This window comes from Rhinatrema bivittatum, chromosome 5 (genome assembly GCF_901001135.1).
Source record: "Rhinatrema bivittatum chromosome 5, aRhiBiv1.1, whole genome shotgun sequence".
NCBI classification, from domain to species: Eukaryota; Metazoa; Chordata; class Amphibia; order Gymnophiona; family Rhinatrematidae; genus Rhinatrema; species Rhinatrema bivittatum.
Window position 1 is genome coordinate 287,052,653 of NC_042619.1, and position 24,468 is coordinate 287,077,120.

General features: G+C 47.2%; 1 protein-coding gene across 2 annotated transcripts in view; it reads left to right on the forward strand.

Moving 5' to 3' along the window:
• Nucleotides 1-11,592, forward strand: part of LOC115092775 (disintegrin and metalloproteinase domain-containing protein 9-like) — a 1,307,906-nt gene extending 1,296,314 nt beyond the window's left edge. For both annotated transcript variants that reach the window (XM_029604079.1, XM_029604080.1), the window contains exon 22: nt 10,801-11,592. In XM_029604079.1, coding sequence (XP_029459939.1) covers nt 10,801-10,848 — 48 coding nt within the window. In that variant the 3' untranslated portion in view covers nt 10,849-11,592. The remainder of the gene's footprint in view (nt 1-10,800) is intronic.
• The last annotated feature ends 12,876 nt before the right edge of the window (nt 11,593-24,468 follow it).

Below are 24,468 nucleotides of genomic sequence, written 5' to 3' on the forward strand. Positions count from 1 at the left end.
CTACTGCCACCTCTGGTGGTTACCTCAAGCTACATAATAAAACTCATTTCTGTGTTTGTGCATTCTGAGTCTAGCCTGGTACTACAGTTCCTCATGGGGCTCCTCCCCGTGGGAGTGGCCATCACTGTAGCACCCAAGAATCCACCCATACACCTCAAAACCATAACAGATTGCTAACTCCATGGATTTGGCTTAGCTCACCGCATTGCTGGCCATTCCAGTCCTCGCCCAGCAAATCTCCGCACAGCAGAACTCGCTGGATAGCTTGACTGTGGCCTTTAATCTACTGCACTCACAGATGAATATTTCTACTACCACAGGTAAAGAAGAAACACCGCCAGAAGTGACGGTTAAGACTGTTGTACCTCTTTCCGCTCCTACTCGCTTCCCAGGGGACGTTTGGAGATGTAGATGATTTATCAACCAGTGCTGTATGTATTTTGCCCTGCAACCTAATCATTTTCCCACAGCTTATGCCAAGACCCACGTATATCCTGTCTTATCTTGATGGAAAAGCACTGGCATGGGCCTCTCTACTGTGAGAGCGTGATGACCCCCATCCTGAAGGACCTCACCAGGTTTTTGGAACTGTTCAAATCTATATTTGATGACCCTGCCCGGTATATCACTACAGGATCTACATTGGTTCATCTGAAGCAAGGTAATAAACCTTTACCAGGCTTCACCATAGAATTCAAGACTTTGGCTTCTGAGCTACATTGGGATGCGAGATGCCTGAAGACGCTTTTCTTTAAAGGCCTGAACTGAAAGAAGAAATGGCGGCTCAAGAGATGCCTGAGTACTTGGAGGACCTGATTAAGTTGTCCACATGGATTGATCAACGACTTCGGGACAAGGTTCAAGAGATCAAGAGCCCCAGGACACCAAGCCAGGGAAAAACTCGAGTCAAATCAGTACCTAAGCCTATTCAGTTTAATCCTATTGCTGGCGAAGAAGAACCAATGCAACAAGGCCACAGTCACCTGACTTCTAAAGAGAGAAGAACAAGAAAAAGATTGGGCCTCTGCATGTATTGTGGACAAGCTGGCCATGCTGTACGAACATGCCATATCTGTCCGGGAAACAGGCAGACCTAAGTCCTGTGGAAGGGATTCTTCTTAGATCTAACTGCACCCTCTCCTCCATGCTCTCTTCCATTCTCCTTGATATGCAGACCGCTTGAATACCAGACTCTTGCCTTAGTGGACTCTGGGCAGGAGGAAACTTTATATTAAAACATCTAGTGGAACATCTGCGGATCCCCACCACTACCATGACGTCTCCGCTACTGTTATCCTTTATCCATGGAGAGCCTTTACTGGGTGAAGTAACCCTACTTACTGAACCTGTAAATTTAAGGACAGTCACTCTTCATACAGAGACTATTTCCTTCTTTTGCTAGAGAAGGCTATGCACCCCTTAGTACTGAAGTCACCGTGGCTGCAAAAGCACACGCCTCAATTTAACTGGGCTACACTGGAGCTTTCACGCTGGGGTCCAGATTGTCATGGCAAGTGCCTGATGGAAGTCTCTCCCATACCCTGCATGCCAACGACCACATTGTTGCCTGGGTTGCCGCCTCAATACACATCTTTTCAAGATGTATTTTCTAAAGAAGCTGCTGACATATTACCTCCACACAGATCATATGACTGCACTATCAATTTGAAACCGAACACTGAACCACCTAAAGGAAGGGTCTACCCCCTCTCGGTGGTAGAGAATAAAGCGATGTCTGATTACATCCAAGAAAATCTTCAAAAAGGTTTCATAAGGCCTTCCAAATCTCCTGCGGGTGCAGGTTTTTCTTTGTGGGGATGAAGGATGGAACCCTATGTCCATGCATTGATTATCATGGTCTAAACGAGATCACGGTCAAAGATCGCTATCCCTTACCACTCATCTCAGAGCTATTCGACAGACTACAGGGGAGCCAAGCTTTTCTTCAAGCTTGATCTCCAAGCTTGAACATATAACCTTGTTCGCATTCGCTCAGGTGACGAGTGGAAGACATCTTTTAATACCCGGGATAGACACTTTGAATACCTAGTGATGCTCTGCGGCCTGTGCAACACCCGGCTGTCTACTAAAACAAGATGAACGACATCCTGCATGACCTACTCTACCAATGTGTCATTGTATATCTGGACAACATCTTGATTTTCTCTCAAGACCTAACCACTCACCAGAAAGATGTCAAGAGAGTTCTATAGAGACTGCAGGAGAACCGTCTATACGCAAAGCTGTCCAAATGTGAATTTCACAAGACATGTGTACCTTTCTAAGGGTACATAGTGTCAAACCAAGGGTTCCAGATGGATCCTCAAAAGCTTGAGAGCATTCAGAAATGGACTCAACCCACTGGTCTAAAGGCTCTGGGATTTACAAATTACTACAGAACCTTCATTAAGAATTACTCCCCACTGACTGTGCCATTAACAGCTTTAACCAAGAAAAGGTGCCAATGTTGCCAATTGGTCTATGGAGGCTGTCAACGCTTTTCATAAGCTGAAGAACACTTTTTCTAATAAGCCATGTCTCCAGCATCTGGATCCCACATGCCCCTTCATCATGGAGGTTGATGCCACAGATGTTGGCGTAGGGGCTGTGTTAAGTCAAACCAATGACTCCAAGATCCTACATCCCTGTTCCTTTTTCTCCAGACGCTTCATGCTGGCAGAAAGGAATTACGGCATTGGAGATAAAAAAAACTACTGGCGATAAAGATGGCGTTCCAAAAATGGTACCCCTGGCTAGAATGGGATCAACATCAGATCACGGTTTTTACAGATCATAAAAACATAGAATACCTCCGCCATGCCCAGTGCCTCAACCATAGACAGGAGAGGTGGTCCCTGTTCTTTAACAGGTTTGATTTTGTTTTGAAGTACCGACCTGGAGAGAAAAACACCAGAGCGGATGCCCTATCTCGCTCCTTCATTTCTGATGACGTACCTGGTACACCGCAACACATCATTGACCCAGAGAGAGTCATTCTTTCTGCTACTCACCCAGTGCCCTCGGGCAAAACAATTGTGCCTAATAAACTCCGGAAGAAATTACTAGCTTTGGCTCACGACTCTAAATTGGCTGGACACCCCAGTCAAAGGAGAACTCTGGCGAAGCTGCAGAAACTCTACTGGTGGCCGTCTATGAAAGAGGATACCTTTGCCTTTGTAGTGGCCTGTGCTAATTGTGCCAGACAGAAACCTCCGCCCGGACGTCCTTGGGGCCAGCTTCAACCCTTGCCAGTACCAGATGAGCCCTGGACTCACATTGCTACGGACTTCTTGGTGGACTTACCACTCTCTGGAGGAAACAAAACCATCTGGGTAACAGTGGATCGTTTCTCAAAGATGCCTCATTTTGTGGCTCTTCCTGGCTTACCTACTGCCAGTGAACTTGCAAAACTTTTCATCAGCCAAATTTTCCGCCTGCCCGGCATGCCTAAACACATTGTCTCAGATAGAGGTGTACAATTCACAACCAAATTCTGGAAGGCTTTGTGCAAGAAGTTTGATATCTCTCTTGATTTAACTTCAGCATACCACCATCAGTCAAATGGTCAAATTGAAAGGATGAACCATACCCTCAAGCAATTCCTCTGTGCCTACGTTGGTTCACGTCAGAATAACTGGGCTAAACTGTTACCATGGGCTGAGTTCGCTATCAACTCCCATCCAGCTACATCAACTGGATCAATGCCTTTCGAAGTGGTATATGGGCGACTTCCTTCACCACCTGTGCCACTTTTGCTATCCGTGTCATCCCCGGCAGCTCAATCTACTGCCGAAATTCAACAACTTTGGAAGAAGACCAAGGAGATGCTCCTTAAAGCTGGACTTTGAGCTAAAAAGGGCTACGACGCTCATCATGACAAGGCTCCTGATTTTAAGCCTGGTGATAAAGTCTGGCTATCTCAGACTCAAGCTACCTTCAGCTCGCTTCGCTCCATGCTATGTTGGACCTTTTCCCATCCTCAGACTTCTGGGCAGCCTCTCCTACAGTCTCAGACTTCCCCCAGCAATGAAGATTCATAACGCACTTCATGTCTCACTACTGAAACCGCTCATCCTCAACAAATTCAGCACCAAGACACTGGATCTCCCTCCTGTTGACGCAGAAGAGGACATTGAGTACAAAGTAGATGCTATTCTTGATGTAAGGAAGAGAGGCAGAGTTTGGGAATACCTCCTGTCATGGGAGGGCTATGGACCAGAAAATAATTCGTGGGAACCTATGGCTAATATCATGGACAAGGAGATGCCGAACCATTATCATCGTTCACATCCTCGGAAACCAAGACCAGGTAGGGGGTCTGGAGGAGGCCCTTTGAAGGGGGGTACTGTTGTGACCGTCGGACTCAGATGGCTTTGTCCCACTTGCCTCACCTCTTTATTCGCTTTCTCCACCAGCCTCGGGAAGATGGGGACCACAGAGTCTGCTAGCCGCACCCTCTGGCGTCCCTGGAACGGCTATGGCAAGGCATTCCGCCATGATGCACCTGAGGGCCTTCTAGGGTGTGCGCGCGCTACCCATGTCTTTATTCCGGCACTGGCACGATCTTCGGGGGCATCCCCCTCGACTGACATCACGCCATCCGGGTATTTAGCCTGCCCTATTTGCTGACTGACTTTGAGTTAGCAACGGATTGGATTTGACCGGTCTAAGCTGCTCTGCCGCTTCCTGCTGCCGCTGGAAGCTCTCTCTACCCTCTGATGTTCTGCTAACTTGGGTAGCCACTCCTCGGGGACCCTATGCTTATTTCCACGTACCTATCCAGTATCCAGGTACTCGCTCCTTGAGGGCCTGTGTCGTCTACCTTGGTGCCTGCTTACCATTTACTTCTACCTGCTGGGAACACTACTATTACAGCTTTAAGACTTGTGAGTAATCTATTCTACCAGACTATCTCCAACAGCTTTGCATACAAACCCACTCCTTGGGGTCCTATGCGTATCTCCAGGTGCCTATCCAGTATCCAGGTACTCGCTCCTCGAGGGCCTGTTGTCTACTTTGGTGCCTGCTAAGTCTGACATCTACCAGTCTGTCTTACCTACAGCTCCTCATTGGAAACCTGCATCGGAGTTCCCTACACCACCCTTGTGGAACAGGCATCTGCAGTTGAGGACCCCAGACTGCTGCTGCAAGGATCTACTCACTACTGTCACCTCTGGTGGCTACCTCAAGCTGCATAATAAAACTAATTTCTCTGTGTATTCTGAGTCTAGCCAGGTACTACAATTCCTCACAGGGCTCCTCCCTGTGGGAATGGACATCACTGTAGCACCCAAGAATCCACCCAAACACCTCAAAACCATAACAGGGACTGGTGTCATCCATTTTCCCTAGCCCTTCGGCATGGATGCCCCCGACACCAGTGTCGAGGATTCGGACTTTCTGGACCTGAACAACTTTCACATCTTGTCCAGGCAGGCACGCTGGCCCTTGGGGGTAATCTGGTCACAAAAACGACATCCTCAAACGTTGTGCGATGCCCCCCAGGCAGAGGATACACACCTCGTGTGGATCTGTGAGGGACATATTCTGAGGGCACTTGGGGCACTGACAAAAACCCAAAGGTGCCATGCCAAAAACAGCCGGTGAGAGGTCAATGACTGGCGGACGTCAAAGGGCACTGCTATCGGGAACCGACCGCAAAGAAGGCAAAAACCATTGTCTCCAAGAGCGCCACTGGGAGGCTCGAATGCCCCAGAGGTTCACCTTGGAACACTCCCGCTCACCACCTACAACAAGTCCCGCCTCCGACAGGAATCCCTCTCTAGCGAAACTGGAAGAGCCCATGCACTAGGGCCGTGGACATTTGTCCCCGGAAGAGCGCTCCAGCGGAGGCAGTTGGGCCTATGTCTATATTGTGGAGCTTCAGGCCATTGTCTCCAGATCTGTCCAGTCCATCCAGGAAACTACCGGGCCTAAGTTCAATTGGGGTCCTGATCTTGGGCACTACATCTCCGGCCCCTCAGTTCTCTCTCCCAGTAACGTTGACCTGGGACTGCCGGTCCTTCCCAGTCCTTGCTCAGATTGATGTCGGAGCACGGGGAAATCTTATTCTCAAGGATTTAGTTCATCTCCTGGGTATTGCTACTCGCTCCCTAGAGACTTACCTGTGTATTGCATCTATTTATGGTGAGCCATTACCTGGCCAGATTTCCTTGATCACCGAGCCATTTTGCCTTCTTACTGGTGCTCTCCATGTCAAAGAGGTGGAATTCCTCATCTTAAAAAAATCAATTCACCCTGTGGTCTTGGGCTTACCCTGGCTCCAGCGTCACTCCCCCCCAGTTTGACTGGGGATCTCTTCAGCTCATTGAATGGAGTCCAGCCTGTCATCAGAACTGCTTGAAAAAAGTGGTACCACCACCTACTGTTTCTTTAGTGACCTCGTCCTCTGGCATTCCAGCAACATACGCGGACTTCGAGGATGTCTTCTCAAAACAGAAGGCTGATATTCTTCCACCTCTCCGCAAATTCGATTGTCCAATTGAACTTCTGCCTGCTTCCACGCCCCCATGCCATGACCGAGTACATCCAAGAGAACCTGGCTAAAGGGTTTATTTGACCTTCAACTTCTCCTGCCAGAGCGGGATTTTTCTTCCCTGGAGGCTGAGCTGGAGAGAAACTGAAATATAGTGAGTAGGCAGGGTATGCAGAATTAATGTACCGAACCAGATGGTAACCCTCACACAATGTCTCATAGAAGCCCAGGAGCTGGAATGTATAGGCCCTTGAGGAGCGAGTACCTGTTCCAGGGAAAGCTCTGAGAGAGCGATGGTAACTCACAGAAGTAGTTTGGCAGTGAAGACTTCCAGGCAGAAGAGAATTCAGCAACAAGTCCGGAAACATAGGCCCTCGAGGAGCAAGTACCGGTTCCAGACTGTAACCTGAAAAACAAAGAAGAGAGGCTGGAGCTGAAGAGATCCCCAGTTGAACAGGGGGGAGTGACACTGGAGCTAAGGTAAGCCTAAGACCACAGGGTGAATTGATTTTTTTAAGATGAGGAATTCCACTTCTTTGACATGGAGAGCACCAGTAAGAAGGTGAAATGGCTCTGTGATCAAGGAAATCTGGCCAGGTAATGGCTCACCATAAATAGATGCAATACACAGGTAAGTCTCTAGGGAGCGAAGAAGGACGGATCCTTAAGGCCATGTATTGACTATCACGGCTTAAACTCATAACTCATAAAGACAAGTATCCTCTGCTTCTGATCTCAGAACTATTCGATCGCCTCCAAGGGACTTCCGACTTTACTAAATTGGATTTACGTGCAGCCGTACGAATCGTTTTCGTACGGAAAATGGCGCCGGCAGGAGATCGACTGCAGGAGGTCGTTCAGCGAGGCGCCGGAACCCTTGCTGAACGACCTCCTGCAGTCGATCTCCTGCCGGCGCCATTTTCCGTACGAAAACGATTCGCGGCGGGAAATCGCTCCCTGACCCCCGCTGGACCTCCAGGAACTTTTGGCCAGCTTGTGGGGGGCCTCCTGACCCCCACGAGACTTGCCAAAAGTCCAGCGGGGGTCCGGAAGGACCTCCTGCCGTCCAATCTTTTTCGTCTATGGCCGCCGCCATTTTTCGGCGCCATTTTGGAAAATGGCGCCGGCTGAAGACGACAAGATTCAGGAGCAGGAGCCTGTTCCGGACCGCTGCCGTTCCGGACCGCCGCTGGACCCGCAGGTTATTTAAGTTATTGGGGTGGGGGATTTAATTTAAAGGGTCGGGGGTGGGTTTTAGGGGGTTTTAGTGTGCCGGCTCACGATTCTAACGATTTATAACGATAAATCGTTAGAATCTGTATTGTATTGTGTTCCATAACGGTTTAAGACGATATTAAAATTATCGGACGATAATTTTAATCGTCCTAAAACGATTCACATCCCTAGTTACGAGAGAAGTTGAGCCAGATGGTGGAGCAGGCAAAAGAGGGTAAGAGGGCCTGGCCGCGGGCCTGCTGCGGCTGGCACACGCAACAAAAATCTCCTAAGGGCCCTATATGCAGTAGAACAGAGGTGCCAACTTGGGTCCTCAAGAGCCACAAACTGGCCAGGTTTTCAGGTTATTCTAAATAAATATGTATGAGATAGATTTACACATACTGCCATAGTGCATTCAAATCCTGAAAACCTGGCCTGTTTGTGGCTCTCAAGCACCTGAGTTAGCTACCACTGCAATAGAAAAAACCCTGGCCAGTTCTAGCCACCCAGCAAAACTATTTTTAAAACCATTCTATAGCATTGCAGCAACAATTTTAGAAAATGGAATGTATTCAAATGATATTTAACATCTCATATAGGACACAAAATATATCCACAGTTTCAGAAAACTGTAAATACAGAATAAACCATAAAGCAGAGGTGGCCTACCCCAGTCTGCAAGAGTCCCAAACAGGCCAGATTTTCAGGATATCCACAATGAATATGCATGAAATAGATTTGCATGCAGTAGAGGCAGTGCATGCAGATCTATCTCGTGCATATTCATCGTGGATATCCTGAAAACTTGGCCTGTTTGTGGATCACAAGGACTAGAGTTGTCCACCCCTGTCATAAAGCATAAATAAAAATATGCAGACAAAAACTAAACTAGAAATCTCAACAAGCCAGATGCTGTATGCAGTGCAATCTTGCCATTCCTCATAAAACATCAAACAATAAAATAAAGAAATATAAATCATGAATCATAACAGTAAAACCATAAGAATAAAAAGAATAAATATTTTAAATGAATAAAACATCCAATAATTTAAAAAGTTATACATTTTCCAAATTACCAATAAAATATTTCAAAACAGCAGAAACATCAAATAACATTCAATAATTAAAACTAATAAGTATGTAAATATCTCCTGCTCTTATCCTGAGATTGTCGAGGACTGGGGGAGGTGGGGCCGCACAAACTTTATCTTCACTCACATACTCGCACACGCGCACACACGCACGTGCACGCACACACACACACACACATGTTGATCGACTCTATCATTGCGATAAAATTTGTGTCCTGGTATAGTACTGTCCCATTAGTTATCCTCCTTCCACTAGGTTTCAGAGATGTCAATTTTGTCTACGTCTTTATTCAGTGCTATACATTCTAACTTTTCGATCTTACTTTTTAGATTTCTGGCATTAGCATACAGACATTTTAAATTATGTTTTTTTATTAGTTTTAACAACCTGCTTATAAGTTGACAGGGGTAATTTGGAATCTTTTAACTCAGGTGGTTCTTTACTTATAGGCACATGAGCTACTTTTGCTTTTATTGGGACTTCTCTATCACGGTGCTCCTCCTCTTTATTTTAGTATCTATTGAAAATACCTCCTTCCAAACCATGCGCTGCTGAGCAACTGTTGGCTTTCCCCCATATTCTAGTTTAAAAGCTTCTCTATCTTAATTTTGAAGGTTAGCATCAGCAGTTTGTTCCACCCTAGTTAATGTGGAGCCCATCCTTTAGAAATAGGCTTCCCCCTTCCTCAAAATGTTAACCAGTACTTAACAAAACTAAAGCCCTCTTCCCTGCACCATCAAGTCATCCACACATTGAGAATGTAGCTCTGCCTGCCTCTGGGGTCCTGTATATGGAACAGGGAGTATTTCAGAGAATGTCACCCTGAAGGATCTGGATTTCAACTTTCTATCTAAGAGCCTACATTTGGCTTCCAGAGCCTCCTTCCAGTACCTTCCTATGTAGTTGGTGCCCACATGTACCATGACAGTCAACTCCTCCCCAGTACTGTCTAAAATCCTATCTAGGTGATGCTCAAGGTCCATTTTCTTTGCACCAGGCAGGAAAATTACCGAGTGATCCTTAAGTCCAGAGCCACCCAGCTATCTACAGTCCTAATAACCAAATTACCATATATGTTGGTCAATTTAACCTTTCCCTCCTGGGCACTAGCCCTTGGAGACTCATTCTTGGTGTGAGAGGATGAGTCTCCAAGGGTCTTAGTGCCCAGGGACATCTATGCACTGCATACAGCATCTGGCTTGTTGAGATTTCTAGTTTAGTTTTTGTCTGCATATTCTGGGCTCAGAGAAATTTTTTCCATCAGTTCTATCAGATGATGTCACCTACTTGTATGGCTGTTCATCCTGCTTTTTGACAGAGAAGTACATTTATTTAATTGGTTTATGTAAAACAACTATCAGTATTGACAGTAAATTTTTATTGGAGAGAGACATCAGAAGAAGAAAAAGTAGAACTGTCCCTGAAAAATATGCTAGATTAGGCTACAGATGTGCAGAATGTCAGTTTTAGCAGTTTACATAAAGTTGCCTAGCTTTTCAGATGCATTGGAAAATTAGAATCAGGAAGCATTCCCCTACGACAGAGGTGGTCAATTTTTTTTTAGAGGGCCACATTAGGCACCCTAATTTCTACCAGGAACCGGGTGGTCCTCCTTTGAGCTTCCTTTTGAGAGAAGGGGTGAGAGGTGGGAGTCACCTAGGAAAAGGAAGAAAGATGGAATTAAAAATAAATAGACATAGCTTACTATTTTCTTCAGTTTTTATTTCAGTACTTAAATATGCACAACCATAAAAAATGTTTATAAATTTATTTTTTTAAATCTGAGAAAACTGCTATTTTGTGCCACTTTTAGTTCTTTTTTGATGTGAACAATACAGTTAATTACTCCTCTTCACAATGGCATCAGAGTAATATCAGGTCTGTTGTTGAAATATTTTCTGAGCTGAGGTTTGTTGCATTTTAAAAATAAAAATGTTTGCTCACACACATGGGTAGAGTCAGACAAAACTAAGATTTTCTGGACTGTCTTGCAGGTATATGAGAACGTAACTTCAAGGTGGAATCGCTCTGGAAATCAATGAACGTCTTCCAGTACTTCTGGGGCTTTTTTGTAATCAAATGACAGCAAGCATGAAAAAGGTTTTTTCAATCTTCAAAATGTCTGAGGAGCTACTGGAAAACTCCCTGTGCAAATCACTCAGAATTTTGCTGTCCCTGGCTGATGAATGAAGACAGTTCTAAGCTTTTCAGTGTTGTGAAGTGAGCAAAAATGTTACTCTTCTCTTGCTTTGAAAAAAATAGTAGCAGTGGAAGAAAGAGTAGAGCACTGCGATCAGGAAACCTAACATCCCTTTACTCCGTGGAGGACCCTGTCAACTCGATCATTTATGCATGATGTCTGCGTTACATGATGTGTGGAGGGGCGCTGATGTCAGGCCTTTGATGATGACATCACCATGCAAAACCTTGAAATATCAGTGCCAGCGGACTGGAAACGCAAATATTTCAGTTAATCAGTCTTTAATGACTGGCAAGCCAGAAAAAAGTTTCTATGGGCCAGAAATGATCTGCCCATCTCTGTTGTTAAATGTCAGCACCCCAGAGCCAGATTAAATTAAGGGCTTTGTCACAATTAGAAATACACTTAATGCAATCTGTATTATTAAAAATACCTTTTAGTAAAAATATCCCAAAAGGGATTTTTTTTTTGTCTTAACTATTTTGTTGATGTTGAAGTTGAAGTAACAGTTTGTCATTCTATTGACCAATCAGCTGCCAAACAATTTATGATTAATAAATCAGCCAATTTTTATGCAACTGTTTTGTGCTTATCAAGCTATCCATTTTACATTGTTTCTTATTATTTTAAAATTGTTGTTTAAAAATAATAAAATCAATTTTAAAGTTATCTGTTCTAAACAGGAAACTATTTTCTTATGTGTCCTTGACTTTTAGAATACTCTAACAAAAGATACTTGGCTGTTAAATGATTATCTGATTTTCAGGAAACGGGAAAAATCTTGGGACTTTGGCCCAGCCTTGGTTTCTGTAAACTGACTTGAATTGGCTTTGAGCTACCAATGAGAAGGCGTGACCTAAATCCAAAAAGACAAATAAATAAATAAATATTATTGCCAACTTCTCTGATGGTATTTTATCTGATTTGTGTTTGAGAAATTCACTAATTTCCCTTTATTTATTGGCCCTTGTTATAATAGGAAACTTTTAGTTTGGAAATATAATTCTATGGATTGGGTGTATTCCTCATAGGGGATGGAACAGCTCCCCTAGTAGGAAAGGCTGAAGAGGTTAGGGCTGTTCAGCTTGGAGAAGAGACTGCTGAGGGGGGGATAAGATAGAGGTCTTTAAGATCATGAAAGGTCGGGGGCGCTGTTGCGCATCGGATGAGAGTAGTCGCCTGAACGCAGAGCTCCGCTCCCCACAAGCAGGCAAACCTCGGCAAACGCTGATTTTATCAGCTTTTGTGGCTTAAAACTTTCTTCGCAGCAATCTATCGTAGCCCAGCACACCCGGTGATGGCTGCGAAACGAAAAACTGCCGATTTGTGGCAGTTCTCGTTTGAGAAGGCAGTGCTCCCCTCGGGCCTGGAAGATGGCGACCGCGCAGCACCCGAAATGGAGTCTGACCATGCGGCGGCAGAAGCGGGGAATGACTCGGAGGTAGGCGCTGACTCACCACAAGTGCCGGCTCCGCTCTCCCGAGACGAAATTAGGGACTGGTTCATAACGCTTCGGGCAGACATGAAACGGGACAAGGCTGATATAATGGCGGCAGTGGCTGATATCAAGGAGGATATTGCTGCATTGGGCCACAGGGTGGATGATATTGACATCAGAGTGGAAGGTCATGGAGAGGCTCTCAATGCACTGAACTCCCAGCAGCTAACTTTTCACAGTGAACTTGGGGCTCTCCAAGATAAACTTGAGGACCTCGAGAACCGCAGCAGACGCTGCAACATACGGATTCGGGGAGTACCGGACACGGGGGAATATGATGATGCTACTCTCACTGCGCAACAGATATGCGCGCATGTTCTTTCCCTCGCGACTGCGGGTTCGCCTACCTCACCTGCGCAGCCATCGGAGATCCGCTTGGAGAGAGCGCACCGGGCCTTGGGGCCTAGAAGCGATCAGCGCCCCAGGGACATTGTCCTCTGCTTCCATAGCTTCCTTCAGAAAAATCAGGTCTCCGAGGCCGCTCGCAATTTGAAGGAAATTCGCTGGAATAATCATGCCATTTCCATCTTCCAGGATCTGGCCCCAGCTACACTTAAGCGACGATACGATCTCCGTGAAGTAACTGCTAGCCTCCGCTCTTCCTCTATTCAATACCGATGGACATTTCCTTTTGGTCTTCAGTTCCAAGTGCAGGGCACCACGTATCGGATCAAATCGGTGACGGAAGCGGTGGAGGCCTTCAAGCAAGCTCACCTGGATATTACCTTTCAGGCTCCGAAGTCGACAGCGCCGCCAGCGAAAATGGACACCGTTCCACGGTGGCAACGTGCTGCTAAGGGCGGCAGGAGACTCCGGCGCCAGGCATCCGATCATGCTTCCGCCTCTGTGGATGTGGGCTGAGGTGACCTTCGGAATACTGATTTGGACTGTTGCCTGTGTTCTACACACCCCTGGTGCAGTTCTGGACTTGTAGCTGAGAGCCTTCGTGCCTTACTGACAAGCATATATTAGCTTACTGACAAGCATATATTAGCTTACAATTTTGCTCATAGTCATACTATTTATGATTGACTTGCTGGGTTTGCTTCACTCTTTTTGCTGGTTGAGTTCATGTTGGGCTTGTGGGGAGGGGGGGGGGGGGAGTTGGGAGTCTGCTTGCATTCTGATGAGTGCACCCCGTTGGAGTGTGTTCACCACCGAGCTACGGTGGCACACAATTGGACTAATGGGGTGGTCAACTGGTTTTTTTCTGTTTCTACTGAGGACATTCCTTATAATCATTTTTCTTTGCAGGAGGGCGAGTGGTTTTTTCCTCTCTATATCTTGGGTCTTGTCAGAGTTCAGAGGGTTTATTCTCTATTGCTCTAGATCATGGCGTATAAAATTGTTTCTCTTAATGTAAAGGGCCTCAATACACCCCGCAAGCGCCTATTACTCAAACGGGAACTGCAGAGTTTGGGGGCCACTATTGGCTTTGTCCAAGAAACACATATACGCAAGCACCATGAAAAACTCTTGATTTTCCCGTCCTATGCTCAGTCTTATTGGGCGGCCAGTACCAAATCTTCACGCTACGCCGGCGTGGGAATCCTTGTCTCTCATTCCTTAACTCATGAGGTCTTGGATAAACATCTCGACTCTCGTGGCTGCTATATCCTTCTCAAAGTGCGAGTGGGATCTAGTGTTATTACCCTATTGAATGTTTATTTTCCTAATACTTCCCAAGTCCCCTTTCTCCACGAAATAGACCAGTTGCTTTTATCCTATAGCGAGGGCGACCTGGTGCTCGGTGGAGACTTCAATGCAGTATATGACCCGTCCTTAGACAGTACAGTCGACCGCCCCTCTTGGGATGCGGAAGGAGTGGAGTTCCTTTCTAGAGAGATGGAGTCTGGTGGATATATGGAGACAACATTTCCCTCGCTCTCGATCATACACCTTCTACTCCTCACCGCACGGTACATACTCCTGTATTGACTATCTGTTTATATCTTCCCACTTGCAGAATGCTGTTTCAGGGGCTGGTATCGAACCCATCACGTGGTCCGATCATGGGCCGGTGTAGATCGCTGCTCGCTTGGGTGACCGGGATAGAGGGTTTAAAGCTTGGCACCTAAATGACAGCTTGTTAAAGGATAAGGACTTCCTCACTCGCACTGCTGATCATCTCAGGGAGTACTTCCGCCACAATACCAAGGACGCCTCTCGTCCTACCACAGTGTGGGATTGTTCTAAGGCTGTGCTTCGGGGGTGGTTTATTTCTAGGGCTGTTCATTGTAATAGGGAGAGGGAGAAAGAGTGTTCTCGTCTGCTGTTAGAGATTGCTACACTCACTCAACAGCATATCATTGATGGCTCTAAATCCACCTATCATAAATTACTCAGGGCTAAGGACGCTTTGCGTGCTCTTGAAGATACCTCCATTAGTCACCACTTGCTTATGTTGAAACAACAATTTTTTGAAGGTGGCAACAAAGCAGGACGCTATTTAGCTCAGAAGCTTAAAGCAGCTCGAGCCCAAACCCTTGTAGCGAAGATCTGCAACACGCAGGGGTCTATTGTTACAACCTCTGCCGAAATTCGGGACCGTTTCACGGAGTTTTATGCCAAGCTTTATTCGGGAGCCTCAGGTATTCTGGAGGGTGATATTACCTCATACCTGAATTCTGTATCATTGTCTACTCTTACTCAGGCCCAACGGGAATGTCTGGACCGGCCTATAGAACCCCATGAAGTGTTAGAGGCAATCAAGGGCTTGAAGCCGGGTAAGGCTCCAGGCCTTGATGGGTTTACGGGCTCGTAATATCGCCAGTTGGCTGCTGTCCTTGTTGACCCACTCACTGATATGTTTAATTCCCTACGCACTGAGGGGCATATAGCTCCAGATAGTAACACTGCTGGCATCTCGGTTATAGCCAAGCCGGGTCGTGATAGCACACACTGCGGGTCCTATCGACCTATTTCTTTGATAAACATTGATTTGAAATTACTTGCCAAGATTTTAGCAGCTCGCCTCAATGGGGTCTTAACTAACCTTGTTCACTCCGATCAGGTCGGATTTGTACCTGGCCGCTTAGCGGCTGATAATGTCCGGCGCATTGTTGACATTGTTGACTATGTTTCTCACGCTAAAGTTCCTGCTGTCCTCCTCTCCCTGGATGCCGAAAAGGCGTTTGATCTTGTCCACTGGCCCTTTTTATTTTCTACCCTTTCTCGAATGGGCTTTGGTAACACTTTTATTAAGTGGATTGAGAAACTTTATGAACATCCGCAGGCCCGGGTTAAAATCAATTAGCTGGATTTCAGTGCACAGTTTTAATGCACAAGTAAAACATGTTTTAACTCACAATGCAGTAAGCTAATGGTGTGCTAAGCATTATGAATTAAAGTGTATTTGAATTAAAATTTGTGGTCAGCACAAGCTGACTGTGCATTTTAACTTAGGAAGGGGGAGGCGTCCCTGGAAATAAATCACTGAGAATACTGGAGTGTGGCCAGATAGCCGGATAAATCAGTACTTATCCAACTAAATGGTGATCAGTAACTGTGGCCAGATAGCCAATAAGTCTGTACTTATCCAGTTATCTGGTTGTGGTTACCCTCTGCCACTTACGGCTCGATACAGTAAGGCCGCGGTAAAAACAGTGCGGCAGTGTCTCCCCGCACGCACAGTTCTCCTGACCTAATGCCTGATTCTCTCTTCTAATCGCATGCAAATGCATGCCGCGGCTGTGAAGCGTTAGGGAAGGGTTATGCCCGCGCAACCCATTTTACTGTATAGGCGCTGTAACAGCGCCTATACAGTAACCTGGGTGCGCTGGTACCTGTCATTTCAAATGACATTTGAAATGACAGGCACCAGGAAGTGTAAAAAAGTGTAAAAAGTGTAAAATGTGTAAAAAACAAAAAACCTGTGTGTTATATAAAAAAATAAAACAATTTTAAATACCTGTCGGAGGGCCGTGGGTCCAGGCGGCCGGTGGGCGGCGGGCAGCCATCAGCGGCATCCGGTAGTCCCTTCTCCCTTCCTCCCTCCCTCCCCTGCCTGGATGAGCGCCAAAATCGCACGGGCGGGGCGGCAGCGGGGGGCGGCAGCAGGATCCGGGAGCGGCGGGTAGGCAGCAGCAGGGTCCGGGGGGGCAGCGGCAGCAGGATCCAGGGGCGGCAGCGTGTTCGATCGGGCAGGTAGGTGGGAAAAAAAGATGGCCGCCTGCACGGGGGAAAGCTGCAATTGGCCGCTGAAGACGTGACGTCACACCCCGTGACGCCAAACGTCGTGACGTCACGTCTTCAGTGGCCAATTGCACGCTTTTCCCGTGCAGGCGGCCATCTTTTTTTTGCCACCTACCTGCCTGCCCGATCGAACACGCTGCCGCCCCTGGATCCTGCTGCCGCTGCCCCCCGGACCCCGCTGCTGCCTACCCGCCGCTCCCGGATCCTGCTGCCGCCCCCCCCCGCTGCCGCCCCCCCGCTGCCGACCCGCCCGTGCGATTTTGGCGCTCCTCCAGGCAGGGGAGGGAGGGAGGAAGGGAGAAGGGACTACCGGATGCCACTGATGGCTGCCCACCGCCCACCGGCTGCCTGGACCCACGGCCCTCTGACAGGTATTTAAAATTGTTTTATTTTTTTATATAACACACAGGTTTTTTGTTTTTTACACTTTTTACACTTTTTACACTTACCGTAGCAGGCCCGAGCCTTGCTACTTTTTCGTTTGTTTTTTTTTTTGCTTCGGGAGGAGGGGACCGGACGGGGCTGCAGGAGACCGGACGGGACCAGGGCGGGTAAGCAATGTTTTTACACTACACTACACTACACTAACTCCTACTAGGGGGAGGCAGTAAACTAGCAGGTTAAGGCCGCAGCAGAACAGCGGGTTACGGAGGAGATAATATCAGCGCCCGTTACAGTATCGCAGGGGAATAGCTAATTCCTTCATTATACAGCTTTTTCGTTCATTTACATGCTGGGTGCGGAAAGGGTTTAGGAAAGGGTTTAGGAAGCGCTAAGGACGCGTGAAACTGGAGACTGTATCGCTGGATGGCCTTACTCGTCTGTATTGTGCGCTCCCAGCACGTTACAGACAGGGAATCTTTAACTCAACGTTACTGTATCGACCTGTTAGCTGGATAAGTCTGTATTTATCTGGCTAACAGGCTGATGCAATACAAGAAGGGAAACCTTTTTTTTTTCTGTCTCTCCCTCAGTTTGATGTGCTAGCACAGCAATTCTGAAAACTTTATTCCATGACTGACCAGGTGTAAAGTTTCGAACATTAAAAAAATGTGAGTTCAGTCAGAACACCTCTCTGTACTGGGGGGGGGGGGGGGGATATATATAATGCCCTCATTAGCATGGGATTTCCACTTGAGGGAATTAACCTAACCTATCCTGTATCAACAGTAAGATTTACATTCACAAACTGCGTTCTGCTGGTAAAACCAATCATTATACTGAATGCATCTCTCTGCATCAGCCTGTGAGTGCAGAAATGTAGATTATCTTCTATATGAATATTTGTCTGTAGCAGTTTCTGAGTTCATAATAGCTGTGTAGAGTGAGTGATGTATTGTGTAGAGATGTGAATCGTGTCCTCGATCGTCTTAACGATCGATTTCGGCTGGGAGGGGGAGGGAATCGTATTGTTGCCGTTTGGGTTTTAAAAATATCGTGAAAAATCGTTAAAATCGTGAGCCAACCCCCTAAAACCCACCCCCGACCCTTTAAATTAAATCCCCCACCCTCCCGAACCCCCCCCCCACAAATGCTTTAAATTACCTGGGGATCCAGCGGTGGTCCAGAAAGGCGGCGGTCCGGAACGGCCCCCTCAATTGAATCCTTTTGTCTTCAGCCGGCGCCAGTTTGCAAAATGGCCGCCGCAAAATGGCGGCGGCCATAGACAAAAACGATTCGACGCAGGAGGTCGTTCCGGACCCCCGCTGGACTTTTGGCAAGTCTTGTGGGGGTCAGGAGGCCCCCCCCAAGCTGGCCAAAAGTTTCTGGGAGTCCAGCGGGGTTCAGGAAGCGATTTCTTGCCGCGAATCGTTTTCCGTACGGAAAATGGCGCCGGCAGGAGATCGACTGTAGGAGGTCGTTCAGCGGGGGTTCCGGACCGCCGCTGAACGACCTCCTGCAGTCGATCTCCTGCCGGCGCCATTTTCCGTACGGAAAACGATTCGCGGCAAGAAATCGCTTCCTGAACCCTGCTGGACTCCCAGAAACTTTTGGCCAGCTTGGGGGGGCCTCCTGACCCCCACAAGACTTGCCAAAAGTCCAGCGGGGGTCCGGAACGACCTCCTGCGTCGAATCGTTTTTGTCTATGGCCGCCGCCATTTTGCGGCGGCCATTTTGCAAAATGGCGCCGGCTGAAGACAAAAGGATTCAATTGAGGGGGCCGTTCCGGACCGCCGCCGTTCTGGTCCACCGCTGGATCCCCAGGTAATTTAAAGCATTTGGGGGGGGGTTCGGGAGGGTGGGGGATTTAATTTAAAGGGTCGGGGGTGGGTTTTAGGGGGTTTTAGTGTGCCGGTTTTCCTGCCCTCCCCCTTCCCCTGATTTATGATTTTTTAACGATAAATCGGGGGAATTGGTATTGTATCGTGGCCCTAACGATTTTTGACGATTTAAAATATATCGGACGATATTTTAAATCGTCAAAAAACGATTCACATCCCTTGTATTGTGCTGAATTATGAAGTGCATCTGAAACATCTGACGACATGTTTTGAGTTATACAGATGGCTGAAGGAAACCTGTTACACTGAGAGTGATGAATACTGAAACACTGTGACACTGTAACTCTCCCCCACTCAAAGAAACTTTTCATTTGGAGACCTGAATATAGATAAGTAATCTGAGGAAAGACAGTGCACTGAAAAACTATGTGATAATGTGATCCTCCACCAACTCATGACAGGCCAGCTTCAACTAGCACTAAATCCACTTTGAAAAGTCTCCAAATTTGGTAAAAAAAAAAAAAATAGGTAGAACCATGTTGTTGCACAGTGGTGTTCACATAGTGATCACCCTAATACTGGCGCAGATTTGAGGGAGGGAGTCGAGTGGAAAAAGGGGGTGGCTTACACACTCTGGGGTAGACTTTCAAACCCTGGCATGCATAAAAGTCCGGGGTTTATGCATTTGGCCAGGGCTTACGCGTTCTGGGCCAATTTTCAAACAGCCTGGCCACACGCGTAAACCCCGGAACACGTGTAAGTCCCAGAGCTTGAAAAAGGGGTGGTCCAGGGGGGTGGGATGAGGCTAGAGGCATCCGGCACAGCGGCCATTTGGAGCAGACTGGGATGGAACTGGGGAAGGCTCTGATGTGTCGCTGCATGTTTTTGCTAAAGTTGCCCCCCCACCCCTTGTGTGTGCTGACCTGGCATTTTATAACATGCGCGCGCCAGCGTACTCGCCGGGTAGCACGCACACATGGATGCGCGCACATAAATTTTGAAAATTTACCCCTTAATTTCTTGCTGTCTGAAAAACTGACACACACACACTCTCTCAGTCACACACACTTTTCAGACACTCTCAGACACTGATATGCACACCCACTCTCTCTTTGACACTATCCCAGACACACACTAAGACTTTCTCAGATGCTGACACATCTCAGACAAAGAAATGTCCTCTTTCCTTCTGACACACACACACGTATGCTTCTACTGCTGCTCATGTGCTCGCATAGCAAGTGTCCCCTCCTCTTGAACTAGCTAACCAAGGCACTACAGCATCATCATCATATAAAGTTCTTACACTTGCTACCAGTCCTTAGGAAGCCTGTAGCAGCCATTTTTGCACATCCTTCTCATGCTTCAGAACACTCACTGTTTCCATTTGCCCTGCCCATGGCCTCCAGCACAGCCCTTCTCTGAGATCAGCTCACACAGAAACCTGATTAGCAGAGCACAGAACTTCCGCTGACTCCCAGCAGCACAGTAAAAACAAAAAAAGATTGCTGATAATAAAACATAGCCCTCCCCTTTTGTTCTTCCCCTGCTGTCAGTATGTCATAAGGTGATAATAAATTTGCAGTCCTGCTCTTTTTTTTTTTTTTTTTTTTGCTGGTTGGCTGTGAAGTCATCAGATTCTCCAGGGTAAAGAATGAACCAGCAGAGTCTGCTCTGAAGAGTGAGGAATTGTGGCCGGGGGACAGAGGGCAGACCAGCTAGCATGGCACTCTATCCAGAGGAAGTCTCACTCTCTTACATGTTCCTGGGGCATTTTAGCTAGAGGGAGTCCCACACTCTTGAACTTTTCTGCTTCCAGACATGTTAAGTCGGGAACCTGATGGAAATTTTAGAGCAGTGAGAAAGTCACTAGATTTGTAGCAAGATTGTCCAAAAATAGCTAAATTAGTTCCCTGTTGCATTCACAGTTCTAAAATCTCCATCTAGTTCAAAAAGTCACCAGATCTAGCAATACAATTGCTAAATTGGCAACACTGGCTTGAACAAAGAAATGTCAGTTGGAACTGACAATGGCTGAAGATAAAGACCAGGAAAAAAACTGGTCTCACCCCTCCTACTATTCTTCTCTAGTTCAAGAGCCATTCAAATAAATACACAACTAAAGGCTCAAGGGAGACCACCCCAAAAGCCAGCCAAGACTGGTTTCACTCTTCTTACTTCTGACCAAACCCTGGCACACTGTTCCCCTTGTCTAGAAACAGTATTTAATTTTCACTGAATATAATGGATTTTAGACCACTACTGGAGCTTGCTCCTAGTTGCCTTTTCCTTGTGATATCACTTGATCAATAAAGTGGCATTATTCTGAAACAGTCCTGAACCAAGAGGGAAAAACTTCAGCCCCCAAACCCATATATCCAGTCGGGATGTGAATCGTTTTTGAACGATTAAAATTATCGTCAGATAATTTTTAAAATCGTCTCCAAAATCGTTAGAGTGCACGATACAATACAAATGCCCCCCGATTTATCGTCAGGGGCATTTTGTATTGTATCGTTAAATAGGGCGCGGGAAAACCGGCACACCAAAAAACCCTAAAACCCACCCCAACCTTTAAAACAAATCCCCCACCCTCCCGAACCCCCCCAAAATGTTTTTTAATTACCTGGGGTCCAGTGGGGGGGTCCCGACGCGATCTCCAGCTCTCTGGCCACTGCTGCGTTGAGAAATGGCGCCGGTGGCCCTTTGTCCTTATCATGTGACAGGGCAAAGGTAGCGCCGGCCGCCAGTTTGAAGATTGGCAATACAGCCCGCATGCAGTAGGTTGCTCCCGGACCCCCACTGGACTTTTGGCAAGTCTTGTGGGGGTCAGGAGCCCCCCCAAGCTGGCCAAAAGTTCCTGGGGGTCCAGCGGGGGTCCGGGGGCGATCTCCTGCACGCGTGATGTCAGGAGTCAGGAACCAAAATGGCGCTGGCGCTACCTTTGCCCTGTCACATGATAAGGGCAAAGGGCCACCGGCGCATTTCTCAATGCAGCAGTGGCCAGAGAGCTGGAGATCGCGTCGGGACCCCCCCACTGGACCCCAGGTAATTTAAAACATTTTGGGGGGGTTCGGGAGGGTGGGGGGATTTTGTTTTAAAGGTTCGGGGTGGGTTTTTAGGGGTTTTTTTGGTGTGCCGGTTTTCCCGGCCTCCCCCGATTTACGATTTTAACGATTTTTTTTAACAAAAAAAAACACGACGATAAGATTTACCTCCCCCCCCAGCCAAAATCGATCGGTTAAGACGATCGATTCACAGAATTCACACCCCTAATTTCCAGAAGCTGGTTGCTGTTTGTGAGCATGAAGCCTGGTAGCTCAACTTCTCCTCTCTCCTCCCAATTATGGTACCATCGTGTATTCAATCCTTCTCCACCAAGTGCCAGATGAGAAAGGAATTCCTTTGACTGAAGGGCACCAAATGACTTGAAAAAAGAAAAAATTCCTTCTGCTCTCTGCTCCCACAGGTAGGAAGGGTGGATAAAAACTTCAAATACTAGAGGATACATCACCAATTACTGGGAGTGAGTTGGAAATTAACTTTGCTTCACTATCAGCCAAGGTTTAGGGCCTTTAATTTACAAATTTAAGAGAACTAAAAAGAACAGTTTCTTCTGTCTCTAAATCCAATTAAAAAGCTGCATAGATACTAAGCATCACTTACATGCATGCAAGCAGAAATTAAAATAGCCTCCATGGAGATCACGTGATCTGATGCATGGGTAAGACGTGCGCCTTACCCACTCCCGGTCCCCCCTCCGCTCCGGGCCAACAATTGCTAAATTTTTGGCACTTTTCAGGAGTTGAAAAAAGTGCCCCATCTTCCTCGTGGCTACCCAAAAGCACCTGGCAGATTTCTGGCAGTCCGGTGGCCGGATGTCAAGTAAGCCGCAGTGGGAGAAGAAGCCTCCGGGGAAGACAGCTGATTCCAAGATGGCCGATGGGCTACCGAGCCCGGGCCAGTGCGGGCAAGCACTGTTGTGTCTTAGTGGAAGAGGTTACCCTCGCTGTTGTTCAGGCGCTAGATGCTCGATTTCAAGCCTTGCCGCAGCAAATATCCACAGACAATGAAACCCTGCAAGAAATCAAGAAGCAGGTAGAATACACTCAGACCCAGATTGTGGGACTGGAAACAGAAACACAGGCCCTGCAGCAGCAGCAAAACCACATGGAACAGCAAGTGAAAGCCCTGGAAGCTAAGGTAGAGGACCTCAAGAACCGATCCCGCAGCAACAACTTGCTGTTCGTAAGCCTCCCTGACTCCATTCCTGATCGGGACTTGGCTCTGCTTTTGGAGGGCTGGCTACTAGAGGATTTGGGGCTTCAGAACCTTTGGGGCAATGTGTAGTGGAAAGGGCCCACAGGCTAGGGGCACAGCTGCCTGGCAGCGCTCGACCAAGGTTGGTAATAGCCCATTTCCTGAACTATGCCCACAAAATGCTTATACTACAAGCCTACCGGAAAAAAATAGGCTTTGGAGCATGAAGGTTCTAAGATCTTGATCTTCCAGGATTTTTCCACTGCTGTTTCTGCAAAGCAGAGGGATATTCAAAGATCTGCAACACCTTATTTGAAAAAAGTATTAAATTCTCACTGCAATATCTGGCTATTCTTCGACTGGAACATCAGGGTGCTTGGCGTACCTTCGAAATGGTGGACAGTGCCCGGCGGTTTCTGGACACTCAAGTAGACCCCTAACCAAGACTGCTGGGGCTGACCATTTCAGATCATTACCAGTACAGGACTCTTGACATGGCTTAGGCTGGCTTGTGCCTCGAGGCTGGTAGCTTCAGGCAGGTACCCAGAGCCTTGACATGATTCTGTGCTCTCTGTTTCTTTGTGACTGTGTGTTTATATGTTACCTTTGTTAGTTGTGGTGGAGGGGGGACTGGTCTGGATGATAATGTGGTCTCTATACCTCCTATTCTTGGAGGCCTTTGGTGTTGGAGAATAGGATGAAAGCATGGGGGGGGGGGGGAGGGAAAGGCTGAGGGCTGGCAAGTCAGGGAATTGGGGATCTCTGATGCAGTTCAACACTTTGAGGGACACTGCTCTGATTTCATTGTGTCTTGGTCAATGTGGGGGTTATGCGTGGTTCGTCTCCTAGGCTGGGGGCAGCAGAACCTACTGATTTCACTATTGCTCTCTAAACTTCTTTTTTCTCTTGGATATTGGATTAAATATGGGCGAAAACATTCAGATAGTCTCATGGAATGTGGCTGGTATAGGATCCCCAGTGAAGCGTACAAAATTGCTAGCCTCCTTACGCAGACACAAAGCACAGGTGGCCTGCATCCAGGAGACACATCTAACTGCTCTGGAACATCAGAAGCTGCAGAAAGACTGGATGGGAGAAGTCTACTCAGCCCTGTCGGTACATAGAAAAGGGGGTGTGGCAGTCCCTATTGGAAAAAAGGTAGCATGGGAATGGATATCTACCACTATGGATGCAATGGGACGTTATCTGATAGTAGTGGGGAAAATTAGTGGCCGAGTTATTACTATATGTAGCGTGTATGCTCCAAATGTGTATTCACATGCATTTT